The sequence below is a fragment of the Moschus berezovskii genome, chromosome 23, assembly GCF_049115385.1.
Source record: "Moschus berezovskii isolate FMDL1 chromosome 23, NW_MosBer_1.0, whole genome shotgun sequence".
Classification (NCBI taxonomy): Eukaryota; Metazoa; Chordata; class Mammalia; order Artiodactyla; family Moschidae; genus Moschus; species Moschus berezovskii.
In genome coordinates, this window is record NC_142482.1 from 47,919,401 (window position 1) to 47,947,162 (window position 27,762).

Consider the following 27,762-nt stretch of genomic DNA (forward strand, 5'->3'; position numbering starts at 1 on the left):
TTGTGTAGAGTACTATACAAATGAAAGTAATTACTAGGATGATTTTGGCACATCTCTATAAATGAAGGCAAAATTAAAACTTTACCTAGCAAGGTATGCTTTTCTTTTCTGAATATGCCGACTAAAATGTTGGTGTTTCCCACCTTTTCACGTAGCCACCCATGAAGAGGTGTGCCTCCTCCGTGATAGACAGCAGGCCGGTCAGCATGGGGAAGTGCACTCTTCTATGACCTGAGCTATTCCAGACGGCCTGTCACTGGGCGTTCAAGAGAAAGCAGCAAGACACACAATTACCCTCCTGACGAGGGTCCCTGGGGACACAGCCTGGAGAAATATGGCATTAAGAAATGGGGTTTGGTACAATCAATAGTCTTTCAGGTTGACTCTGTGTGGAGAGAAAACAGGATTAAACAATTACGCTGCACATGAGCCTTCTCTAGAAGAGTGCATAGTTGATCATTTTTATGGTTTAATAAAAATGTATTTGCTTTCACTTATTACAACTGCACCAGAAAACTGAAACACCTAGCAAGACACCGGCTGAAAAAAAAAATGAAAGGCTGACAAATTTAAGAAGCAAAATATCAAGTTCTAATTTAAATAACATCAAGCTGATTTTGTTTAAAAACAAACACAAAGCTTTTGTGTGAGCTGTTAGTCACCCTCGTTTTTCTGCCATTGAAAAATGAACAGCAGAGCTTTGGGGAGGAAATGCTAATATTAAAGGTTGACATGGTCCCACCTTGCACTCATGAGACATGAGTCATCCTTACAGACACACGAAAATACAAAAAAACAACCCATATAAAACAGAGATATATTCAAAGAAAAACAAACTTCTAGAAATTTATTACTGTGTGTGTTTTCAACTTCCCCAACTAAGGGTATATTGACCTACCCTGGTTGCTCTTATTTTTGATGTCTTGGCAAAATTGTTTTGAACTTCTAAAAAATAAAATATGACTAAATGAAATATGAATTTACAGATTATTGCTTCTTCATTGGAAAATAAGGATTAGGCCGAATCAGCAAATTAATTATGTTCCCGACATTTTCGGCCTGATGGAATGATTATTCGGTTGGCTACAGGCTGCTGGATCATGCATTCTTCTCTGTAACAAGGCAAATTAGATATTTATGTTGCTATTCCAAACAAAGCAGACATGCTGTCTGGCAGGAATTTTTTTTTTCCTAGTTAGAACTCTTGTGAGGAAAGCTTACGAGTTTTGTCATGCGGCACTTCTACCCCATCACACATAAACAATCTTTATGAGGGTCATACTGTTTCTCATTTAACAGTCAATAAATGTACCACTGCCATTCCTGTCTCTGACTTTTTGCAAGAATTTTGTAAAAAATAATGTTTTCTTGCTTTAATCTGCACACAAACTAGTTCATGTTTATTCATTACGAATATCTTACTACAATTTGTACTTCCTGTTTCTCTGACAGCATTTTATCTGTGTTCTGGCCCATGCTTTGGCTCAAATTGTCAACACAACTGTTCACCTCTGAATCTTCGTAATACCTGGCACAGAGCTCTTCATATCCTAGGCACCTCCCATAACCTGCTCAGTTGCTGCTAATGAGAATTCTCAGCTGATGAATCTAGCCAGTCTCACTTAGTTCTTGAGCTAAATCATTGTCAGGGTGGAGGGTACATCGGTGGCCACTAGCTCACTAGGAGGTAGGAGCTGAAATTAGGTGTGCTAAACCGTGCTGCTTGAAGTGAAAATGGAGTATCCCAATTTCTGTGGAGTCTCAGCTCTCCTGAAACTCCTGACAGGTTGACTTGATCCACACAAATTCTTTCTTTCTTTTCTGTTGGTTTTCTGCTTGATGACCCCATGGACTATAGCCCACCAGGTTCCTCTGTCCATGGGATTCTCCAGGCAAGAATACTGGAGTGGGTTGCCATGCCCTTCTCCAGGGGATCTTTCCAACCCAAGGATTGAACTCGTGTCTCCTAAATTGCAGGCAGATTTTTTACTGACTGAGCTATGAGGAAAGCCCTAGGTACTCAGAGAGGCCCCTAATTCTAACCCCTTGGCTCTGTCTCAAGTTCACTAGTCCCTTGCCGGGAGGGGAGGAAAGGAAGGTGAGAATTAGCAGGAAGTTCCTGCTTTGGCATCACCCAACTTGAAGTCTGGTGTGAAACAAATTCATCACAATTCTGAGATTGCCTGGACTAATGATGCTCGAATACCTGAGGTGAAGAGCAGCTTAAAAAAAATTTGCCCCTCTTTCCTTTCTTCCTTTCTGAAAAATATTTCAGATGCATCAGGAACCAATCGACTCATAAATTACTCTGTCAAATTCTTAAATGCTTCCTCCCACTTCTGTACCTAGCTCCTCTGAGATCAAAATGTTTGAGGACCTGCTGGATCTGATGATCTCACTTAGAATAGCATGGGCGAGGCTTCCAATGCTCTTGGGTCCCACGCACAGTCCCAGAGCTAGTGAGAGAATCAAACCTGAGCTGGCCCCACTGGAAGGATAATTTTCCATCCTTTATCCTGACCTCTTCCCTTCCCTCGCCGTCCACGATGCCAACGGGAATGATACCCTCGTATGCCTCATGGCAAAGGCTCTTCCTAGTTTGGAAAGGGACACAATAAATATTTGCTGAATGAACTCATTCCTGTGTGAAAATTGCACTGATTGATTCACTCATTCAAAAAATTCTTCATGAAGTGCTTAGTATGTATCAGGCACTCGGGTGAGATCCTGGGGCATCCAACTTGTTCTTAAGTAGATTTCAGTCTAATAAGAGAGACAGGAAACAAACCCATAACCACAATTTCATGGGGATACACGTCACGGCAGAAGGATGGACACATATGAAAGTGCCACTTATGCCAGTCTGGGTGTGAAACAAGCAAAGGCTTCCTGGAAGAGCTGGTGCCTGAGCTGAGTCCCAGTGGGTTAGGAGACATTCGTTAGAGGAGAACACAGGGCAAGAGCAGAGGAAACAGAACCTGCAAAGATAACGAAGCAGACGAAGTTTGGCATGATTGAGAATCAAGTAGGGGAGTAAAGCTTAGACACAGCGGATAAGCGGCAAGGCGTGAACATGAGGTGTGAATAGGAGGAAGGGAAAAGTAGGGAATGCAGTGCTTCCTATGAGTGCGTGACCACGTTTATGCTGTGCAGGGCTATGCTGAGCAACACTCAGGATGTTGAGCATCCCCGACCCCTAGTACCACGTGTCAGGACACCATCATAGTATGACAGCAACCCTGGTTGAGAACTTCAGGTAGACACATTATTTGGTCAAGAAGTGGCTAAGTCTCTTAAGAAGATGCAGTGGAACCAATTAGTCTGAATTAAAAGTGTGATCCTAAAACATGTGTTCAAGGAAAATCACATCAGTCACATCTAGGTTTTTCCCAAGAAAAATCACATCAGATTCCTCCAGTGTTTACATCTGGCCTCTACATAGGGGGGAATCTGTAAGTAACTTTACCGTAAATCCAATTCCACTCATCAAGTATCTACTTAGAACCTATTAAAAGTCAACCTCTGGCCTAGTTTCCTTTAAAGCATTTGAAAATGTAAGACATGGCCTCTATCCATGAGAAATTTATAATCTAGTTGCCAAGACATAATTAAGCATACACACAAGGCGGTATATAATCCAGTGCTCGACAAGAGTATTATTCATATGTTTCATGGGAACATTTAGCAATTAAGTGGATTCCTCTTTACTCCTTCTCCTTGATCTTTCATATCTGACCACATCCTCTATCAGAGAAGTGCAACAGAGAAACAGAGAGTCAGCAAAAAGCAGAGATTACCAACAACTCCCTACCAGTCTTCCCAGTCTCTCCCTTATTAGGGATTTTGGAGAAGACGCAATTTTAATTTACATAAGAGGAGACAAAGTTATTCTTGCCTGTAACATATATCCTAACAATTAACATGATTTTCCTGTATTCTCCATAAGTGACGATTTTAAGAAAAGACACACTAAACTGATTTTGTGCTGAAGGTGGAAGTTGATTTTCTCTGCCTTCTCCAGTGCTGTCATGTCCTTCTTAGGACACGCTGGTGACCAGAAATAACTCCTTCGGGTCACTGTGCTGCTGCGCCATCCTCTCTTCACACCAGTTCTCTTCCTCGATGACACTGCATTTCCCTGAACTACACGGTCACAAAGTGATATGGGCTTTGCCTGAAAGGGATAGCTGCCAAGTGATTTGCGGCTCTCTTTGCTGGGATCATAGTCATCAAAAGTAACCTCCCACTGGGGAGAAGGCTAATTTCAAGTTATCATTTTCATAGCCTGCATAATTGATCAGTTCCAGAAAGTCTGTTAGAAAATAAGAAGGTTCGTTAACACAGGTGAGTCAACAATTAGTTACGAATACTTGGGCTTGAGTCCTTGCCTCTTCTATTAAAATGAGAGTAGCCAGGGAGAGTCTCACATTGACCCTTTTCAATAATTTATACCTGGTAATGGACCTGTTTAGCATATTCTTTCCTGCAAGTGGCTTGACTGTGAGAGGTGGAGGAGCTTGGGAGCAATGAGCAGATCAGGCAGAGAGGAAAAGGGGAAGGATTGCCAGAAGAGGCAAACTTGACTTCACAACCTTCTCCAGGTCTGGGCTGGACTTTGAATTTATGTATAAAAATGGCCTTGCCTGAGTCAAGCCATGATGCGTGCGTATTTTCATTACGATGTATTTTGCCATGGAAAGGCGTGAGAAATACAACATGAAAATATTCAATAATTCAGTATATCTAAGTGTCTAGACTCCTGAGCATATTAAATAGTAATTGTTTAGCAGGAAGGGAAAGGAAATGGGTAAGAGACTTTATGAGTACTTATGTACAATGAATCAGTTGTTTTGAGAGGTTCATTTCTCACAATTAGACTCTGTGCTCCCCCAGTTTACAGATGACCAATAGTCAGACAGACTAGGAAATGCACCCAACATTTCACAGATAGTAAAGGAGAAAATGCACTTTCCAAGCTAGGTTCACCTAACCTTCAGATTACTTGCTCTTTCTCCTATCCGCTATGCTGCCCAGAGGTTTTGCCAAATTTAGATTATAGAAATGGGGAAAAAAATATGTTCACTAAAGGATGGGCATTTAAAAAGCTTTGGGTTGTGGTTGCCTGGGTTGAAATGTTAAATAATGGTTTCCTCCAAACTCACACACCCCCTGATAATGTTGGTTACTATGGCTGAGCTATTGACTTTGGAGAAATTGTTTTCTTTTGCATAACAAAACTGAGATGGCAATAAAGTATCTACACAGATCTTCTGGGGTTAAGGGCATCAAGCATCATTTAAAATAAAAATATGGTCCTAGTAACACATTTGAACGTGAATTGCTTTGCTAATGTTAAAGGGAGAGAGAGGAAAATGAATAAAACAGCAAGAATGAAACTGAAATGAGGCTGAGAGAAGGGAGGAGGATCTGTGAGGAGAACAGGGCACATGTGGACGTTATATGGAGCTGTTCTAGGAATGTTTATAAACAATAGATGTGGAAGGAAAAGCTAAATAGCTATGATATTAAGACTTTCCACTCTTAAGAAAAATAGGGGCACCTTGGCCTATATATTATTTGATTCTGACAAGCGTCTTCCTATCTTGTCTAACCTTTCTATTAACCATGCAAGAAGCTTTCCTTTCAGTATTTTGTTTTTCTGGCATCTGAAAAAAACGAGCTTTAACAGCCATTATGCCGTCATTATGCCCTGTGAATAGATTCTTTTAATGAAGAATTCTAGCAAAATTATTGCTTAGGAAAAGAAAACCAATTCACATTTTTGTATGTGTTTTATTTTTTTAAAAAACCCTACATCATAAAAATGAAGACTTTCAAAAGATAAATATCTCATATATTTAGAAGACTTCAGTCTACTTACCATTTCAAGACTTTTTCATGCTTAAACTACCTTTGGAAAATAGTTTGAAAATAGGTAACAGATTGAAAAGGAAGGTAAGTTAGGAGTAGTTCCTTTCTTTAATATTATAAATCCACCTTTGGCAGTGAAGGTCAAGTGCAGGTTGTAAATAATTGAAATAACTCATAACTAATACACAGGTTGATCAACTATTATCGAAAATAGCTAGCAATTTTTTTTAATAGCAAGAATGGGTATCTTCAACGTGAAACTAAATAATTACCGCAAACCAGGTTAACTATGACATGTAGAATTCTACAGAGACAATGTTCCTTCCCTATTGTAAACGAGCCTTGATGACCTTTTGTTCACATTAATGCTGACAAACCCTGCATAATGCATGACTGTCCCATTCTCCAGCTCCTCCCAATAGTTTTCGGCTTTTATTCCAGTCAGTGCACTTACTCCACGTCTACGGATGTGGTGCAGGGCGCACATTAGTCAGGGGTGGGGGTGAGGGGGTGGAAATGGTAGACACCAGTCTGGACTATCAATAACCTTGGAGACCTTGGGGAAGATACAAGGGCAAACAATCCACTGTGGTAGAGAAGAGAGAGCTAGGAAGCAATCCCTCAGTATTATCTTTGTGATTTGAGATAGCATCAAAAGACATAATATATGAGAGTATTTCCTCCATCAAGGAAAAAGCACTGGGAAGTTATCTGCACAGGTACATGCTGGTTCTTTGGTTACAATTTAAGCTGGATGTAGAAACCCAAAGAGGTACACTGGGACCATTACCCTCTTGGTGAATGAACACAAGGGCCACAACAATTTTAAATAAACTTCTAAATATGAGTTTTAGGGGGGAAATGGGGGTAATTTTAGGACTTAGGAGAATGAGGAATACATTGACCTGAATCAAATAATGAATGAGCCTTGATCCCCACAACTGTCTTCAGGTGTGAAGCTGGTACAGAATTCCTTCTGCTTTCAAAGCCTCATACAATGTGGCTCCTTTGAACTGTATCTGTAGCTTGCTGTGAACAATATTACTATAACAGAGTCATTGAATACAGTGGTCTGAGTGGCACTTGGTGTGGCTGTTAGAATTAAAATTAGCTGCTCACCTCTCTCCTCCTCAGCACACCAAGTGTTGAGACCTTGGCCTATATGATTCTTTGTTTCCAGTGCCTTGCTAACAGCGACTGAACAAACAACTGCAAATTTATAAAATTTCACATAATGATTTCTGAGTCTTGAGCTAAACGGGGACAAAGCTGGCATCAGGGTAAGACTTAATGTTTACAGACATTAAAATCCACCCTGTGATACTAGACTCAGTGCACAGAGGCACCTGATTTCATCCAAAGTCAGAGCAAACACAAAATCAAGCCTTGAATGGAATTTATTTTTTCCTTATTTGCAGAACCATACACATCCCTCCAACAAGCTGGGACATAAAAAGTGTCTAAAATTCAATAACAAATAAACGTTTATATATTCATGATAATGCCCAAACAGAATAGTGTAGATTCATTAAAAAGTTACAGATTTAAAAGTCACTTGTGTTCTTGTATTTACTGTTTGAAAGAGGTTTATTTGGCACTCTGGGACTTTACTGCCTTTGGAATAAAGTCTTAACGATGAGTCGTGGAGGAAGGGGAGAGCTGTCTAGTCTGTAACTTGTCCATCTGTTCGTGCCCTCTCTCTGCAGGGCCCGGTTCTCCGAGAGAGAAGTGAAGCACTGCGCTTAGAAAGCTGTCTTTCTGGCACTGCCTTTCTGAACCAATGAAATGTTTTGCTCAAAAGCCCTACCATTTCAGTCCTGTCCAAGCTTCAGGATGAATGTCCTTAATTTTAAAGAAGCACAGTCCAATAGTTTAGATGTTGCTTGAAGAAGGAATTAAATTATGTTTTATTTCACTAGCATATGGTCCTTTACAGGAAAAGTTTTCAACCTCTGCTGTAAACTCTAAAGGGATTTTATACAAGAGAAGGAACCCAGGCACCAGGAAACACATGTGTTCATCATTTCACTGGTTTTTAAATTTACTGTGATGTAGGATGGGTATGTATCACTGTGCAAACTCTCATGAATATAACAGATGAAATCCAGGGAAGTTTCATCGACGTAAATTATAATACATATATTTCTCATGTATTTAAAAGTTAACACATGCACATTATACCATTTGACCCTCACAAACCATGTTCAAGATAATAAATCAGGTTTGAATTAAAGATATTTCTTTTTTAGATAAAAAGCTTAGTGAGACTATTACGTATGAGAAGGATGATTATGTATTTTCTACTCTCTAGTTTTTCAATGTACTGTTCTTAGTAGTTGAGTGTATTTTTAAAAATCAATTAATAGAATGAATTAAGTATTAACGGGATGTAAATTACTGGAAACAGGCTGGCCACTTTGAACCCATTTTCAATGCTGTTCAGCTAGCTGACTGGCACTGCCAAGACATGAGCCCTGCCTTCCCTTAGTAAAGTCAGAGCTTTTCACAAACTCCTAGAACTACATCGGCGTTCTCATGGCCATAGTCCCGTTTATCACAGATTTTCCTGCTCTCTAGTTTTTCAATGCAGTGTTCTTGGCAGTTGAGTGTATCTTTTGAAAGCAATTAATGGAATAAATTAAGTAATAATAGGATGTAAATTGCTGGATGAAATAGCTTAAAATAGCTTTAAAATAAGAAACAGATGAGATGAATATTTTGTTACTGTTTTAAGTCTTAAAAACTACTTTTTCCTAGCTTTATAGATAATGTTACCTTAATATCATAAATCCTTCAGATGTCCATTTGGACCCATGGATTACATTTTATACAATTTCTATTGGTATTGCTCATAGTGCTCATGTGACACATTAGACCTCAATGAAATGATGTTTCAAACAGAAACTGCAGTTTACGTCTTTCTCAACAAAAAAACACAGTATCAGCCTGAGCCCTGTTAGGAGTTTGGGTTGTATTTTGCATACAACCCAAGTTGTATGCAAGGTTAAAGTGAGGCTTTAACCTTCACTCTTTCTTCAGGAGTAGGATTCATTAAAATACATCCTTAGAATTTAAGGCACACGTTAAGAAGATGTAACCACTGAGGAATACGGTGCTGTTAGAATAAAATATAATTAATAAAACACAAAATGTGTTTTACGAAGTTATGGTTTTAATTTGCTACCTTAAGAAATATGCTCTTGCAATTGTGTACAAGGGAACTTCCCAAGAGAATTTAAATCCTCTTTTACCCTCCCTCCTCGAGGTGCTGAAATGATTATGATTAATACACACTAAATCTCTCTTCACTGGAAAGGGCCTAGCAAATTTCTAAAACAAAATTTAAGCTACTGAGAAGTACGATAGTCTGGGATCTGGAACAACTTCCTCAGACTTGAGAATTTCTATCCTCTCTTTTTTCCCTTTGGTGTTATGACACAGCAGGAGACAAAGTGTGTCAAAGGTGGGCCCAGCCAGAGGCAGCACAAAAGAGCGGGCCACATACAACCCCAGCGATCCCAGCAAACAGATGACCTACATTGGATGCAAGCAGTTCACAGGAGAAAAAGTGAATCTGTGTTGCAGCCTGCCTTTAACCTGCATTTTAAGAAGCAGTTAGAGAGAGATACAAAGTAAACACGGGCAAGATAAGTACTATAAGCATGCAGCGCTCTAAATTGCGCTCTAAATTCATAGGCGACATCAGCAAAACTATATATGTTCGTGTAAATGTGCATATGGCCTCTTTCTCTTAATTCCTCAGCCTTCACAAACAAATGTACTAGTGGGAGGTTAGCACAAGCAAAAACAGCATTAATGGGTCGCATATTAATATTTATGCTTTACTATATAAAGACCTTGCATACATTATGACTGTTTTGCAAGCTGAATGAATAACTAATGTTACATTATGTATGGGTACATATTAAACAGACGTGTCTACACTTTCTTAGTTCAGGATATGATTAATGCAGCCTATCAGAAGCCAGATGGTGCAGAACTAGAACCATCAATCAAAATGAAAAGACCACTGCGTGCTCTCCACAATGAGGTTCTCACAAATGGAGACGCTGTTCACAGACCCTAACTGGTAATAGGCAGAAAATGCCAGGAACATAGCTGCACTGTCCCACTGGGATAAAAAGTCGCAGCTCAGGCTTGGCGGGATACAAAATCTGGTGCGGGCATTCGTCGCTGGAGCCCTTGAGCATCAGAGCTGGGAAAACCCCAACAACCAGTCTGTCCTTAAGGGTAACAAAAAAGAAATTCGGAAGCTTTTTCATTATTTTAATAATGTTTGCCCTGATGACAGTATCTGTCAAACAGCATCCATTTCCCATCTGATTTGGGATGGGACGGTGCCACGCAGCAACACAGCAGCTGCCACGGTCTGCCTGACACGTGAGCTGGCGTCCTGCTTCTCTAGCACAGACTTTATTATAAATAACCCCAAATGCTTCAGTATTACTTTGCAGCCTTTCTCCACAGTTCTATGGGAAACAATTTTAGTCTCTGTTATGTTTAATACTAATGACTATTTTGGGGGCAGTTGTAGGCAGAAAGGTGGTCGAAAGATGTTTCCTGTTCTTTTAATAGCTTTACATAAAAATAACTACAGAAACACAAGGTGCTTTGTTTTTGTAAATGGATCATGTGTGCTTAGAAAATGTTAAATAATCCCCATGCATTGCAGGACTAGGAAAAAAAAATTTAAACAAATATATGTAATAGCCACTGAAATACCATCTCGGAATTCTAATTTTCTAGAATTTAGAGGAGGGAGACTGATGTACAGGCAAGGAGAAAATTCCAGGAAATGTATACTCCTTCCAGAAGAGTTATGCAGCAAAATGAGATATTTAAATATGTTGAAACCACAAATTTAAAAGGCTCGTGGAAATAAAAATATTTGGAAAACTTAAATGTATCTAAAGATATTTCCATCTAAAGATAAAAATTATATTATGACCTTCATAGATGGACATGTGAGATAATTTGGAAAGAGAACAGCCTACTTTAACTTTTGTAGCAATAATGGGAAAAGAAGTGATTATGCATATTTACACAATTAAGACTTTAAATAGAATTGCAGTACTTAGGAGATTTTTAAATTTTTTATGTTTCTATTTTCAATATTTTGTTGCTTTAAACCAGGACTAACATGCAAAGTTATGTAAAATTCTGTTACCATCCTTCCCGTAATAATATGACCATTTCTTACACTGTTATAAATTCTGTGTAAATAACAGTTATCAGCTGGGTATTATTCCACTGCACTTATATATTATGATTTACTTATATAATTAATTTCCTTAATGGCAAACATTTGAGTTTTTTCTCTTTCTCTTTCCTATTATCATTAATAATACAGTGAACATTTTTGTGAAAAGTGGTGTTTCTGTCTTAAGAAATATTTCCTTGGAATAGATTTTCAGAAGCAGAATTGCTGCGCTAAATGATACAAATTTCAGGGCTCTAAAATTTATGTTCTCATTCAGCACTTGGTAGTCTCTATTTAAAAGTCTTCATAATTTTATAGGTGAAAATAATACTTTATTATAATTTAAATTTGTACTACTTTAATTACTGGCTAGGTTAAGAATTGTTCTGTGGTTAAATAACCACATTTCCTTTTTAAAGTCTTATTGATGTCTTAGAAAATGTGTCACTCTTATCTACTCATAAAATGAATCAAAGATGCTCTTTCCTTGGAATACTGAATTTGTCTAATTCTTTGAAATCAGTTGAGATTACTTGAAGGTAATAGCTTTCAAGATTATGTATTTATTATCCATTATTATTTTAGTATAAACTAAATATTCCCTTATTTAAAAATAAATATTTTTCACTAATTTTGACCCTGCATACATTATGACTGTTTTGCAGGCTGATGCTGAATTAGTAACTATTGTAATATTATGTACGAGTACATGTTAAACAGACGTGTCTATACCTTCTTAGTTCAGGATATGACTAATACAGTATCAAGTCTCCCTGGAAACTATCTCAAATCAGTGAAACTTTAATGTAAAGAACTAAACAGTCTGAACTGATCAAAAGCATTTTAGAGTAGCCATCTAGTTTTCATTTAAATTTTTCAGTGTCAGGAAAGTTGAACAACATTTACCTTTCTGAGTAATTCCCTCCCGTGAAATGTTTCTGTTTGACGTCTACTAAAACTTGAATATTGGGTGGTTTGTCAAGCTCCTTTTGACTTATTTATGGTGACTTTCTGTTCTACACAGAACAGCATGGACCACACCAAAGTAATGAAGATGCATGGTAATAGATGAATAGAAAATAGTTGTGACCTTTTTTTAAGGTTAACTTATGCATATAGTAAATAAATTGCTCTCCATTAGAAAAAAAAAAAGAAAATAGTTGTGATCAACACATACAACATCATACCATCAAAAAGGGCCAACAAGAAAGTGGAAATTAAACTGATAAATAAATGGTATATCCTTCCAGAACTCTATGTTATGGAGATAAACAGCCCCAAAGACAGTATCTGTCCTCCATTGGTAGTTCCAAAATTCAGTGGTGTTTATATTTAAAGGAGATAATACAGATAAAAAAAATCAGAGTCTGAAAAATCTAGAGGCATCCAAATTTTCTCCAGCCCAGTCAAAGACTTCTGAAAGGAAAGGAATATTTACTCCTTTTACTCCTCTTAGAGAAATCATATTATATAAAAGGGAGACAATTCAGAAGCACTGATACCTCACATTGCATTATACTGAATATGCTATTTTGTAACCGCTTTTTGAACTCCGCACAGGCAGAAGCCGACTCTGTATGGCTAGGTACTCTTTGAGAACACACTCTTTCTCAGTCCACCATGGCAGGGAGCTATTGCAGAGGGCAAACCAGGGAGAAGAGACTGAGGGCTTATAACAGAGAAATCAAGTTTACTTCTAAGTGGTGGGTCCTTGCTGTCTTGGCACTGGTGATTTCTGTCACACCGTCCTCTCTCAGCCCTAACCACTGTATTCTTTGGGCTATGGAGAGGTCTGCCAGGGAACCGAAGGTTTACCAACTAGCCTGGCCAATTCTGTGACCTTCTATCAGAAGAAAAGCCAAGAGGGCCACCACAGCTGCTTCCTTCCACAGAAATCCCAAAGCGGCCTAGGTAACCCGAGAACAGTGGGTGTGTTATGATCAAAGGCTAAGTCACCTGCAAAGTCACATTCACAAGTCAACCGCACATCAACCTGAAGGGCTTAGATTGTTAAGTCCAGTTTGCTAAAATGTGGAGTTCACTGAAGGTCTGAATTTCAGAGTAATTAGAAAAAAGGAAGCTCTTATTCTGTAGAATGCAAATATTGAAAATCAGTAATAGCTACAAACAAAAGTATGCCCCCAAATCTCCAAAGCACCTTGTGGTGAGGTGAAAGGCCTCTCAGACTAGGAGTTGGCAAATCTCACTGTAAGGAAGAGTTTTATCATTAATTAGCTAACTACCAGGGCACGTAACCCCTGTGGGCCATAGTTTTCATATCTAAATTAAAAAGAAAGAAAAAAGAAGGAACCGCTTATTAGTTTGACCTTAACAATTCCTCTCAGTGTTAACATTAATGCTTCTAAATATATACCCCATTACTTTGACTATTTAAGGGATAAAGGTAAAAACCATCTACTGCCAATGTATTAGCATGTAAAATAATCGAAGTAATCTTATTTTGGATTCTATCTACAGTTATCAGTACAATTAATTTTTTTTTCCTTGTTCTTTTTTGGGGTTGGGGTGGGGGAAATGGTAAACTAGAGTTAGCATCCTGCAAGACAATACCGATTATACAAAGGAATGGCTGGACCACAACAACTAGGCTGCAATATGCTGATATGGCAACACACATCTCAGCAGCATTCTAAGGCAGGTACTGTCAGTGAAAATGTCAATTATGAGGTCTACTTTGGGTTCACACATGTTAGTTAGCTTTTTGACCCTTCACAGCACAGGCTTTTCACTCTTATGCTATCCTGGAGTGCCTCAGTGCTATACTAAAATGACTTACTTCAAAAATATACATATAACAGAAACTATCAGTTCACAGAGAGAACGTGAACAATTATTTTCACTTCTCTCCTTTAGATTTCAAGCTGGTTAGATTTTTATCTAGTTGAAGGGCCCTGGTTATATTTCTAGTATCCACTCACACAGATGCTTTAACTGCCATAAAATTACGTCACTGTTGATATTCTTTAAAAGATATCTAATTATAGCAATACAAATTTACTGGTGGATTTATTTTTTAACATTTATTAAATACAACATTCAGAGCACTGTACCAATCTCTTCAACATACATTCTCTTTTTATTCCTTATAATAACCCCATGAGGTAGGTACTATTTTTTAATCTCCATTTCAGAGATGAGAAAGTTGAGGCTCAGAGAAGTTTACCAAACTGCTTATGTCACACAGCTAATAAATGGCCTATTAAATCCCAGGCTTCAGTGTTCTCTTTTGAAAACTGTCCAAAATAGTTTGAAAGCTTACTGGGTTTTATAAATTTGATGGTACAATAGCCCATTATGCTGTTCAATGCCCCTTAACACGAAGATTGATGGGGTATATTCTATTTAGAGATTTGCCCTAAGAAAAGGTTGTCACTCCTCCTGAGTGATATACTTTCTGTTATTACAAAATGAAAGCTGTGCATTTAGCTGTTTATCTATTTGCCTTTGCTTCCCAGAAGCCCAGGTTTTTATTCTCAACTGTAGCAATGACTCAGACTTTATGGGTAAACAACACAGCTCTTCTTATTCTATTCTAAAATGTATCATGTACTTTTTACATAAGCCACCCTGAAGCTTTAGATAAAGCCAAAAAATAAAAACAAAACAGGTTTTAAGTAATGAAGGCAATGTGTCAGTAAAAGAGAATCATATTTTAATGATACTTTAATCATATTTTAATGATAATGATACTTTCTTTGGTCAGGTAAACTCAACCTGATGAAATAGTGAAATAAATAACAATTAACTTTGCTTTTTATTATATGCTTTAACACGTATCACCTCATTTGGTACAATAACTGTGCGATAAATGAGACAAGTGTTGTATCTGCATCTAGCAGATGTGATCAGACAAAATAATTTACCCAACATCAAGTGATGAAGCACTGACTTGAAGTTGGTTCTTCAGATTGAGGGCAGGAGAAGGGGATGACAGAGGATGAGAGGGTTGGATGACATCATCAACTCAATGAACATGAGTTTGAGCAAGCTCTGGGAGACGGTGAAGGACAGGGGAGCCTGGCGTGCTGCAGTCCATGGGGTTGCAAAGTCAGACATAACTGTGTGACTGAACAACAACAACTTCAGACTCTGTTTTACCCTAATCCTAATATTTAGTGGGGCAATTTGTTATTTGTAAAAAAATTAAACTCTTAAATTCAAATGACAGAGTGATTTCCTATATTGCTTATAACAACAGAGCACATTATAACTATGTTTTGGCATTCGCCTCACTAGAAAATCAAAATGGTCCAATATGACTAAGCAATTTTACTATATCCACATGTATGACACTTCAAATTAAATATACATTGCTCAAATGTGGATGAAATCCTTATAGACAGACTATATTATGATAATGTAGGGACTGTGAACATTTGTTGTTTGCCCTAGCTGCATTCATTCTTTACTCCTTGGGAAATTCATTGCCCCTCAGCTCTCATGCTGCAGCCAATGTGGTCTGAATGAGTTAACAACATGCCTTGCCTCCCGGGGTGAGAACGCTGACTGGCTTAAGTCAATAAGCACACTGCTCCCCAAGTCAGGGAAGTACATACAATTCAGACTGATCAGGTTTGGTGGAACTTCAGCTGGATATTTCAGGACAGTGGCTTTCTCTCTTCTTTATATTCGGTGGTGTGAGGAGAGGGTCTGCCACAGCCACTTTGCTAACTCCAAGGTGGGGGGAGCTTGAGGATGGCTGATACATCAAACCCTGCCAAGTGACACAGCAGAGATTGCTACTGGTGACTCCATGTGAGTTCTGAATCAAACCTGGCTTAATGCAAAAATCTACCTTGACAGTTCAATTAAGGAAGCCGATAAATTATACATATAAATTGTCTCTTCGTTTAAGTCAGCATGAGTTGAGTTATTCACAACATTACTTTAAATAAAATACCCAATAAGTCAATTAGGATCCTTAGGGATATGACACATTATCAAATGAAGTACAATGTGGGTAAAACTAGCAAATCAAAATCGTAGACTTCGGTCTTCTGTTTGAGCAATATTAACAGAAGACCAGTTCATGACTGGTGTGTGTGTGTGTGTGTGTGTGTGTATGAGACAGACGTGTGTGTGTGTGTGTGTGTGTGCATGAGACAGGTAGTGGTGAGACAGGAGGACTCAGAAAAGTGAAAAAGGTTTAGGATAAGTGCCAAGAGAAATGAGAAAGGGAGCTGAAAGGATAAGACTGAGGGCTCAGCTGAGATGGGAACGCATAACTTTATAATGAAGCCAGTTACGCTCATATAGAACATTTGGAAGCAATGTAACACACACACACAAGTTGTGCAGACACGTCGGATGCAAGCATCAGTACATTTTAAAGCACCCCCATTATTCTAATTTGCCATCAAATTTGTAAACCTTGGGTGTGGAAGAGGCAACACACCCTTGTACACTCCACTCAGTAACAGAAGAAAGCATACCCTACTTTCAAACCATTCTCCTTCATTTTATATAAAGGTAACATAACTGGGAACAGAAAAGATAAATTTTAAATGTGAAATACAGAAATCCAGTGGGATCACCGCTTGTCCGTACAAGCTTAGGATTCCCATGCGTGCACAGATACAGATGCTTCAGAGATAGCAGCCAAGAGTATGAGACATGAGACCTTGAAAAACCATTATGTCCATCTCTTAAATTACTGTTTATTAGACATCTTCTGTGTGTCAGCCATCCCTAGTCCTTCAGGGCTGCAGACCTTACCGACACAAACGCTGTCCTCAAAAAGTTCAGTCATCCAGGGGAGACAGAAGGACCAGGAGGCTGGGGGAGCAGGTGGACAGGAAAGAAGACAAGGATGGCTTCCTGGAGGAGGTGCCTGGATTTGAGTTTGGAAGAGGAAAGATAAAACAGGGAAATGAAAGAGGAGCAGCTCCCAGAAATTGAGAACAGGGAGTATAGAGACATGGGGGGCAGGAGTGTGGGGTATCTCGGAGAGGCATATAAATCTGTCGGACCTGGGAGGGCTGGAGAAGGAGGAAAAAGGAAGGCACAACCAGCCAGAAAGGGCCTTAGCTATCTCTCTGGGGCTTTATTCTGTAAGTGACTCAGGGCTGTGGAAGTATTTCATGCAGGGGATTAACACAATCTGAATTGAATTTTATAAATATCCCCATCAAATTGGGAACGACATCCATACACTGTGTGCATGTGTGTGCTCAGTCGTGTCTGAGTGCTCAGTCGTGTCTGACTTTTTGGGATCCCATGGATGTAGTTCACTAGGTTCCTCTGTCCATGGGATTTCCCAGGTAAGAATACTGGTGTGGGTTGCCATTTCCTTCTCCAGGTGATCTTCCTGACACAGGGATCAAACCTGCATCTCCCATGTCTCCTGCACTGGCAGGAGGATTCTCTCCCACTAAGCCACCTGGGAAGCTGCTGCCGCTAAGTCACTTCAGTCGTGTCCAACTCTGTGTGACCCCATAGACGGAAGCCCAGAAGGCTCCCCCGTCCCTGGGACTCTCCAGGCAAGAACACTGGAGTGGGTTGCCATTTCCTTCTCCAGTGTGTGAAAGTGAAAAGTGAAAGTGAAGTTGCTCAGTCGTGTCTGACTCGTAGCGACCCCATGGACTGCAGCCTACCAGGCTGCTCCATCCATGGGATTTTCTAGGCAAGAGTACTGGAGTGGCTTGCCATTGCCTTCTCCGCATATATACACTACTATACATAAAATAGATAACTAAAAAGGACCTACTGTACAGCACAGGGAATTCTATTCAATACTTTGTAATGAAAAAAGAATCTTAAAAAAAAAAGTGTATGTATAACTTTCACTTTGCTATACAGCAGAAACTAATATAACAACTATACAGCGATACACTACAATTACACAACTGTAGTTGTAAACAACTCTACTATGATAGAAAAATAAACAATCTACTATTAAATTTAAAAACACACAATCATTGAAGCATGTATATTAGCATATGTGAAACGAATCACCAGTCCAGGTTCGACGCATGATACAGGATGCTCGGGGCTGGTGCACGGGGATGACCTGGAGGGAGGATATGGGGAAGAGGGAGGTGGGAGGGGGGTTCAAGAAAGGGAACACATGTACACCCGGGGCGGATTCGTGTCAATGTATGGCAAAACCAACCAGTATATTAATGTAAAGTAATTTGCCTCCAATAAAAAAAAGAAAAAAAAACCACACACAATCAATCAACCAGGTAAGAAAAGAAAGCAGCAGGAGAACAGATTGGGGTTTGGGAGCACAGTGAGAATGCAAACAGGGAAATCAACCTGAGGCAGGTGAAGAAACTCAGGAGGGAACTGTCAGAGGCCCCCATGAGGGTGTCTGTAATGAAGACCACGGTCAGATCTAGATAAAGCACAGGAGGAGAGCTGGGATAATCCGACCAGGCAAACGTGGCGGGTAAGGGAGAGGGAAGAGGCCAGGGACACCATCCTGGACTGTGGCTGAGAAGCCAGGAAGGCCTGCTGGTATTTGTCAAGGTGGTAAACATAGAGTAGGTGTGCTGGGCGTGGAGTGGAGGGAGGGGGTGAATCCAGTCCAGGATGCGGTGAGGTTAAGGGATGATTCCAAAGGAGATGCCCTGGAGCCTGTTGCATGGATGCTCAGGTTCCTGGGAGTCCACGGGCACGCAAGGAATAGAACACTACTGTGAACGGGCGACAGCTACCTTCGTCAGAGACTCAAACGAGGCGAACCCTGGAGGGGAGATCGGGGAGGTGAGGGGAAACCCTGGAAGAGATCAACAAACTAACATGCGTGTATTACACTATGAACCTATTACCTGAAAATCAGCAAGTTATATCCTTAGATAAGGTCTTTGCAATCCTTAAGGGATGTTATAAATACATGCGTGTTCCAGCTTCAGAATTTGTCATTATGAATACTGAATCTGAAAACGCTTTCTCATCCCTGAACTAAAACCATTTGTCTATTTTAAAATGAGTACATTGCGCATCACAACTGAAGTGAAGACTGGTGGGTGCTTACACCTATCAGGTCCAGAAAGAGAGGGTGAACTCGGCCATCAGGCGGAGAGGCACCACCGGCAGAGCTGAAGCCTCGGCAACTGCTGACCTTCGGTGGCGCGAACTTAGTGACAGCTCAGCAGCAGTTCTCTTATCTATTGTTCTAACCTCACTACGGATCGTGACAGCATTTCAGCAGGAGAGACCAGGTCTGCCTCAATTTTTCAGAGCAAACTTTCAGGTTTTGACCTAATCTTCTTCAAGTAAGTGAAAGGTAAGCGACTGTAAAGTCAGATAAACCCATCAGCAAATGGGGCTGTGATAAAAGGGGACTTTTATAACCCGTAGATTGACCTCCATCTACACTGAGATGCTCATACAAGAGCAAGAGGCCCTCGTTCCTCCACCAAGGACCCGAGAGCAGGGCCAGGCTCTGCTGACTTAAGAGATAGCTGAAATTTTCAACCGAACTGTCACTCAAACACTCAACTAAATTTAAGGTAAAAACATCCACATTTAATTTCTGAGTACGGTTGAAGCCATTCAAAGAATTTTCAGGTCACTTCTAAGGTGGGAACAACTACCCAGAAATTGGCAATTTGCAGAGAATTAAGTTATTCAAGCTAACCTTGATACTGCTTGTGTGCTCAGATGCATCTGACACTTTGTGACCCCATGGATTATAGCCCACCAGGTTGCTCTGTTCATGGGCTTTTCCAGGCAAGAACACTGGAGGGGGCCGCCATTTCCTTCTCTGGGGATCTTCCCGACCCAGGGATCGAACACATGTCTCTTTGCATCTCCTACATCGGCAGGCAGATTCTTAACCATGGCGCCACCTGGGAAGCCCAACCTTGATATTAGACAGAGCTTATATTTTAGTCATATCATGCATGCACCTCTCTCTACACACTTAAATACACATATCCCACAAATATTTATAAGACATATACACCCACTTGAAGTCTATATTTCATATCTCCTATATTTCATAGGTGTTGCTAGTGGTAAAGAACCCGCCTGCCAACGCAGGAGATGTAAAAGATGAGGATTCAATCCCTGGGTCAGGAAGATCCCTGGAGAAGGAAAAGGCAATCTGCACCAGTATAGTCATTTGCTTGGAAAATTGCATGGATGGAGGAGCCTGGCAGGCTACAGTCCATGGGATCCCAAAGAGTTGCGCACAACTGAGCTCACACACACACACATAGCAACTATTTACATAGAATTTACATTGTATTAGGTATTAAAACTGATATGCAGAATACAGCATGTGAAATGCCAGGCTGCATGACTCACAAGCTGGAATTAAGATGCCAGGAGAAATATCAATAATCTCATATATGCAAATAATGCCACTTCACTGGCAGAAAGTGAAGAGGAAGTAAAGAGCCACCTTGAAGAAGGTGAAAGAAGGGAGTGAAAAAGCTGGCTTAAAACTCAACATTCAAAAAACAAAGATCATGGCATCTGGTCCCATCCCTTTAGGGCAAATAGGTGGGGGAAAAGTGGAAACAGTGACAGATTTTATTTTCCTGGGCTCCAGAATCACTGCGGACAGTGACTACAGCCATGAAATTAAAGACGCTTGCTCCTTGGAAGAAGAACTATGACAAGCCTAGACAGGGTATTATAAAGCAGAGGCATTCCTGTGCCAGCAAAGGTCCATACAGTCAAAACTACGGGTTTTCTGGTAGTCGTGTGCAGATGTGAGAGTCGGAGTGAGAAGGCTGACTACTGAAGAATTGAGAGTTTTGAACTCTGGTGCTGAAGAAGACTCTTGAAAGTCCCCTGGGCAGCAAGATCAAACCAGTCAATCCTAAAGGAAATCAAACCTGAATATTCATTGGAAGAACTGATGCTCCCATACTTTGGCCACCTAACTGCGAAGAGCAGACTCATTGGAAAAGACCCTGTTGCTGGGAAAGATTGAAGGCAAGAGGAAAAGAGGGCAACAGAGGATGAGATGGTTGGATGGCATCAATGGATGACTCAATGGACTTGACTTTGAGCCAACTCCAGAAGACGGTGAAGGACAGGGGAGCCTGGCATGCTGCAGTTCATGGGGTCGCAGAGTTGGACATGACTTAGCAACTGAACATCAAGGTATTATAAGCAACCTAGAGATGATTTAAAGTACGTGGGAGGATGTGTGTAGGTTACATACAAATACTATTATCATCTTGTACCAGGGACTTGAGTATCTGTGAATTTTGGTACCCTTCGGCGAGGGGGTTGTCCTGGAACCAATTTCCCATGGAAACTGAAGAATGACTATACTGTGCTTTGACAATGCAAACTCTAAAAATGCAGGACTTACACAAACCTTATTAGTTCTTAATAGAATCATGTATGTGCTAAGTCGCTTCAGTCATGTTTGACTCTTTTGCGACCCCATGGACTATAGCCGACCAGGCTCCTCTGTCCATGGGATTCCCCAGGCAAGAATCTTGGAGTGGGTTGCCATTTCCTTCTCCAGGGGATCTTCCTGACCCAGAGATCAAACCCACATCTCTTATGTCTCCTACACTGGCAAGTAGGTTTTTTACCACTAGCGCCACCTGGGAAGCCCTAGAATCATGTACAGATTATATAAAACTTTTTTTTTTTCAACCAACCAATAGTCTGACTATTGTTTGGAAAAAAAAATTATACCAACAATATTCTGAAGAATTCTTTCTATTCAAAGTTTTTAGCTTTATAAATATAGGCTTTTAAGTGTTTACACTGAGCTCCATAGGGCTCTGCTATTTCTGGAACTAAAGCAGGTGTTTTTTAATGAGGTCTAGAAGTTTCCGTGAATATGGAGGTGGCAGGGGTGGGGAGAGAAGAGCCCAAGACCACAGACCCTTAAGATCTCCAAACCCTGCTACTCAGAAAAAATGAAGATTTCTACATACAATTCTGCTGAAGCGTTGGAGGAGGCAGTAGATTAATTTCTTCAATCAACATGCATTTATAGAGCACCTGCCATAGGCCAGCACTGCTTCTGGTGGTGGAGAAACAGCATTGAACAAAACCGACAAAATCCCTGATTACATTCCAACAATAAATTTTGGATTAATAATAAAAATAATTACAGTAGCAGTTATTTATTGAGAATGTACTATATGCTTAGTAGTAGTGGTGGAGCTGACATTCTATTAATTATGATTTTACAGCAAGAACAATAGCAGACATTTTTTGAGCACTTATTATGTGCCTGCTGGGTGCTACTCCAAATGCTTTTCATTTCATCCTTAGGACAACCCTATGATGCAGGTACGAGCAAATTTCACTGATTCTTAACTGCACATTTCTCCTTTACATTTTAGCATTTCTCAGTTTGAGATGCATCTTCTAATGAATGGTATCTCACTATTCTAATAGCTAGAGTTTTTTTCTTTTCATAGGGTTATATACATTTTCATTTTGCATAGGAGAAAATGGAGATAAATACAGCTTCGGTTTCTTCGCAAAGGTACACAGCTGGTATGTATTGGGTTGGCCAAAACGTTCTTTCAGGTTTTTCTGTAAGATGGTACACAAAAACCTGAATGAACTTTTTTTTTGCCAAGACAATCTATGTGTCAGAATTTCAAGTTTTAAATGTGGAGACAGCTACATAAAATCAAAGATTCAGTTATTCTATTTTTTGTAGCTATTTCTGACAACTGAGTTGCTACACTCAAAAAAGAAATACAAATGAAAACTACAAGAAGATGTCTTTCTCTAACAGGAAAGGATTTTAAAAGTCCGTTGACAAAGTGTGTCAGAGAGGGTGTGGGGGAACGACCTTGTGGATGAGCATGTACATTGCAACATCTTGTCTAGTGGGTATTTCGCAATTCCTATCGTGATTTAAAATGCACACACCTATGATCCCGTCATTCCACTTGCAGAAATTTGTCCTACAGTTAATATTTATACATGTGTGAAATGACATGAGATTATAGGCTACAGCAATGAGTATAAGATCAGAAGTCATCTGAAGATCTATCAGTAAGATTCTACTTACATAAACACAGTGCACGTCTGCAGCAGCACATATACATCTATCGTTTGATAAAAAGGAAAAAGGCAGCTCTTTATGCACGGACTGAAATTATCTTCCAGACATACTATAAAGTGCAAAGGAGAAGTGCGTGGGAAGGAGGTTCAGAAGGGTGGGGATATATGTATACCTATGGCTGATTCATGTTGAGCTTTGACAGAAAACAAAATTCTGTAAAGCCATTACCCTTCAATTAAAAAATAAATAAATTTAAAAAAAGAACATATGTATATAAAGACACATAGAAAGGCGTATGTTTTTATATGCAGAAAACAACTTGAGGTATACACAAAGAACTTGAAACAGTGGTTGCCGCTGGAGGGGAACAGGGACCCCTAATACTGGGTTAGGAGGGAGACTTGCTTTGAATATGGTGTTAAGTGCATGTATTACCTACTTTATGATAAAAACCGAGAACAAACTTAGTGCCTCCTCCTGCAGCGGTGGTCATTACTACTGGAACCTTCCAACTACACAGTGACAGGGCCAGAGCACCAAACTGGCAATTAGAAGGCTGAATTTTCACCCTGTATTTGCTGTGGGATAACGGGTAAGGGCTTGGTATAATTATGGTATGCAGAGCAAAAGAAGAACAAAATACACTTCATACATATAACACATTCGATCCTAGTCCATCATTCAGGGTCTTCTCCTGGAGGGGAAAGAAAAAGACAAGATATGATCTTTGTTCTGTTGACACTCATGGTGTAATAGGAGGAAACAGTTATGTCAACAATAAACACAGAACAAAATGACTCTAATGCAGCATTTGTTGCCACCTCCTCCTCTTGCCCCACTGGATTCTAAGCATTTTACCCTAGGTATTGTACCAGTTTCCTAAAAAACAAACAAGCAAGCAAACCTCATGGTTGTTGAGTGGAACTAAATTCTAAGAGCATGACAACTCAAATAATAAAGACATACGCTCATCATAGAGACAGCATGAGAACAACTTCCCAGGTACATCAGAAAAGATGCAAAGACGGTAAAATGAAACTGAGTCTTGAAGTAAGAGGAAGAATTCCACAGGACCAGAGAGACTTCTTGACGTGTACAAGAAGTGGAGCGGGGAGGGTGATGGCATTATAGGAGCTCTCTAGTTTAAGAAGGGGAAAGGGACGGACACAGTGTTGGGTTTTCGTGTTTCTGTCTCCAAGGGAGGGGAAGCAAGTCCCACAACACATCACCAGGTTGACGGTCCCAAGAATGATAACCCATACAACTCCAAGCAGGAGTAAAAAGCAAAAACATCTAGGAAACTGTGGAGAGATGTAAAAGTAAGCGGCAACAGTAAGGAAATACAGTAGAAACAATGGATGGGGAAGATGCTCAGCTCACAGGAGAGACAAGCTGAAGCGTAACCAAAGCCAGCACCCAGGCCGTAGGGATGAGGGTGTATGTGCGCGCTTGGTCACTCAATCGTGTCCGACTCTTTGCCACCCCATGGACTGCTGCCTGCCAGGTTCCTCTGTCCATGGGATTTTCCAAGTAAGAATGGAGTGGGTTGCCATTTCCTTCTCCAGGGGAGGCTCCCAACCCAGGGATCAAACCCAAGTCTTTTGTGTTTCCTGCACTGGTAGGTGTATTATTTACCACTGTGCTACCTGGGAAGCCCCGAGAGGTGAGGGGAGGCAAATGTAAAAGTGTTAACTACATCACGGTTTTAAATTAAAAAAAGGGGGGCCCAAGTTGAACTAGAGATCTATGTCAGATGATTATACTTTACAGTAGTTAAAAAGGGAATAGTTTCCTTTCTTACTCATGTATGCGCCACAAAATGACAGCGCTACATTAAAAAAACTCGAGTTTTCAAAACTCCTTTATTTTTATTTGACACACATGCATTTATTTATTTATTTTTTTTCATTTGTATTTTATTTTATTTTTAATATAGTAGTTTTAGTTTTATTTTTTTTTATTTCTAAAAAAGAATTTTATTAAAAAAGCACAAATGCAAAGAAATGAACAGAGGAAAATTTACGCGTCGAACCTGGACACACATGCATTTAAAATACTTCTGGAAATCTGAAAAGCATCCAAAGCTAGAATGCTGAATAATGAAAAGTATTAGCAATCATGAGAAGAAGCTGGTTGACTCACTTTTTTCTCAGACGCTAAAATTCTCTAGATTTCTATTTTCAAGAGAAGAGTGTTAATGTATACATTTAAAAAAATGCCACCGGTGCTAACCATAATTATGTCTTCTTAACCTTGCACAGAAACCCTAGAGAGAATGAATTACTGGCCCACGGAAATACTTTCATTTCACTACTCTTTATCAAGAGAATTCTGGAAAATGTGGAAGTCACAATCTGTACTGAAGACTGGGGATCACAGGAGAGTGGAATGAGGTCTGTACCTGCTGTTAATAATGTGCTGAGGAAGGTCGAGGCCAGGCCTGGGAAAACTCTGCCAACAGCATCAACCCTCATACCACCAATGAAAATTCTCAACCCGCTGAAAACTTTAGCAGCAGAGCTATAGATGAAAAAAATAAAAAAAAAAATCCGGAGTAGCTTCCTCATTTCTCTGGTGGATGCCTGCATTACTTGCTTTAAGCATCACTGGCATTAATGCTTTTTAGTGTCAAAACATCTCAATAAGAAGAACTTCAGCTGGAGAGAAGTCACTAACGTATTTTACAACAAAATGTATTGCTGGAGAAACAAAGTGTACTTTTCAGGGGGGATCTGAAAACTCTTCCTTGAAAATAAGCTATGAGCACTTTTAAATTTTAACTTCTGTGTCTTCTAAGCAATTTTCCAAACAGGTTTCCCAGGTTAAAACACAGTCACAAGATTTTAAAGAACAAAAGTTAAAAGAGTAACTTGTTTTATCTTCTTCATTAAAACAGTAAATGTTTTAAAAACCATCTGACATTGGTGTCAGTCTTTGACAGGGAGGCCAGGCACATTATAAAAGGATGGGGTTAGGAATAGGAAGAAACTTGTGCATATCCTTCATATTATATATAGGGGAGGTTTAAAACTCATTTTTTATTTCATTCTCTCTGGGATATTCTTTTCTTTTCCCTTTCATCTTTCTATCTCAATTTGCCAAAATGAAAAGTGTAATGCACACACAACTGGGGTTGCCAGATAAAAACAAAACATCCACTGACATGTGGATTTCAGATGAATGAATACATTTTTAGTACAAGCAAACTCCAAATATCGCATGAGACATACTTATACTAAAAAAAAAAAAAAAAGAAAAGAAAAAAAAAAAACAATAACGTGTTGTTTATTTGAAGTTCAAGTGTAACTGGCGTCCTGTTTTCATTTGCTAACTGGCAACCTGACATGTTGGAAGGACTGATGCCGAAGTTGAAACTCCAGTATTTTGCTCATCTGATGCAAACAGCTGACTCACTGAAAAAGTCCACAATACTGGGAAAGATTAAGGGCAGGAGGAGAAGAGGGCATCAGAGGATGAGATGGCTGGACGGCATCACCAATGCAATGGACATGAACTTGGGCAAACTTCGGGAGATGGTGGGGGACAGAGAAGCCTGGCATGCTGCAGTCCATGGGGTCGGAAAGGGTCAGACATGACTGGGTGACTGAACAACACCGACAACCCAACATGCAACAGGCCGAATACATCAAGTGGAGGGTGTGCTAGCTAAGTATGTTTTTGGGGAAGGCTGGTAAGTGATAGTGCCCACTGGTGGTCAGACACAGAGAAAAAGATTGGGGCAGGGTGTGTATCAAGACAGAAAGAGGCTGGTGACACATTTTTAACTGCATGCAGAGGCTGATGGTAGAAGACCAGCCTGGGGGGTGACTGGTGGAGCAGAGGGAGGTAAGCGGCTCAGGGCTGAGTGGTACACGCACACACTCTGGCTCTTGATACTATGCAGTTCCTCTTCCCTCCTCTGCCGATTTCTTCCTCACGCTAGTGAATTTCATAGAGGCAGTATATAACAATGACAGTAGAAAATGAGATACCTTTAGACTTGATAAATAATTTAGAATATAGTAACTGCCACTTCTATGTAGATTTTATTTTTTACTTGAGATACGGTTGAAACACATTATGTTAGTTTCAGGTGTGCAACATAACGATTCAATTTTTGTAAATACTGCAAAATGATCAGAGAGGGTCCAGTTAACATATGTCCCTCTACATGTAAGGTATTTTTCTTTTAATGAGAACTTTAGATTTACTTTTTTAGCGATTTTCAAATACACATGACAAAATTATTAACTCTAGTTGTCATACTGTACATTGCATCTCCATGGATTATTTATGTTATAATTGAAAACCCTATCTTTTGACTCCCTTCATTCATTTCTCCCACCTATCACCACCACCTGCCTCCGGAAGTCATCAATCTGTTTTTTTGTTTTAAATCTATGAGTTTATTTTGCTTTGTTTTAGATTTCACATTTAAGTGAGATCATGCAGTATTTGTCTTTCTCTGCCTGACTTATTTCACTTAGCATAATGCCCTCAAGGTCCATTAGCAAGGCTTCCTTTTATGGCTAAATAATATTCCATTGTGTGTGTGTATATACACATATATTTTCCTTATCTATTCACCTATCCATAAACGCTCAGGTTGTTTTCATGTCTTGACTATTGTAAATAAGGCTGCAATGAACAATGGGGTGTATATCTCTTGTAGAGTTAGTGTTCTTGTTTTCTTTGAATAAAT

General features: G+C 39.7%; 1 protein-coding gene across 6 annotated transcripts in view; it reads right to left on the reverse strand.

The window, feature by feature from the left end:
* Nucleotides 1-27,762, reverse strand: part of CDKAL1 (CDKAL1 threonylcarbamoyladenosine tRNA methylthiotransferase) — a 599,197-nt gene that overhangs the window by 77,946 nt on the left and 493,489 nt on the right. The window contains exon 14 of one of the 6 annotated variants that reach the window (XM_088831307.1): nt 269-15,827. The exons of the other annotated variants lie outside the window; for them this stretch is intronic. Coding sequence (XP_088687433.1) covers nt 15,699-15,827 — 129 coding nt within the window. The 3' untranslated portion in view covers nt 269-15,698. Of the gene's footprint in view, nt 1-268; nt 15,828-27,762 lie in introns of those variants that run through there. 6 annotated transcript variants of the gene reach the window in all.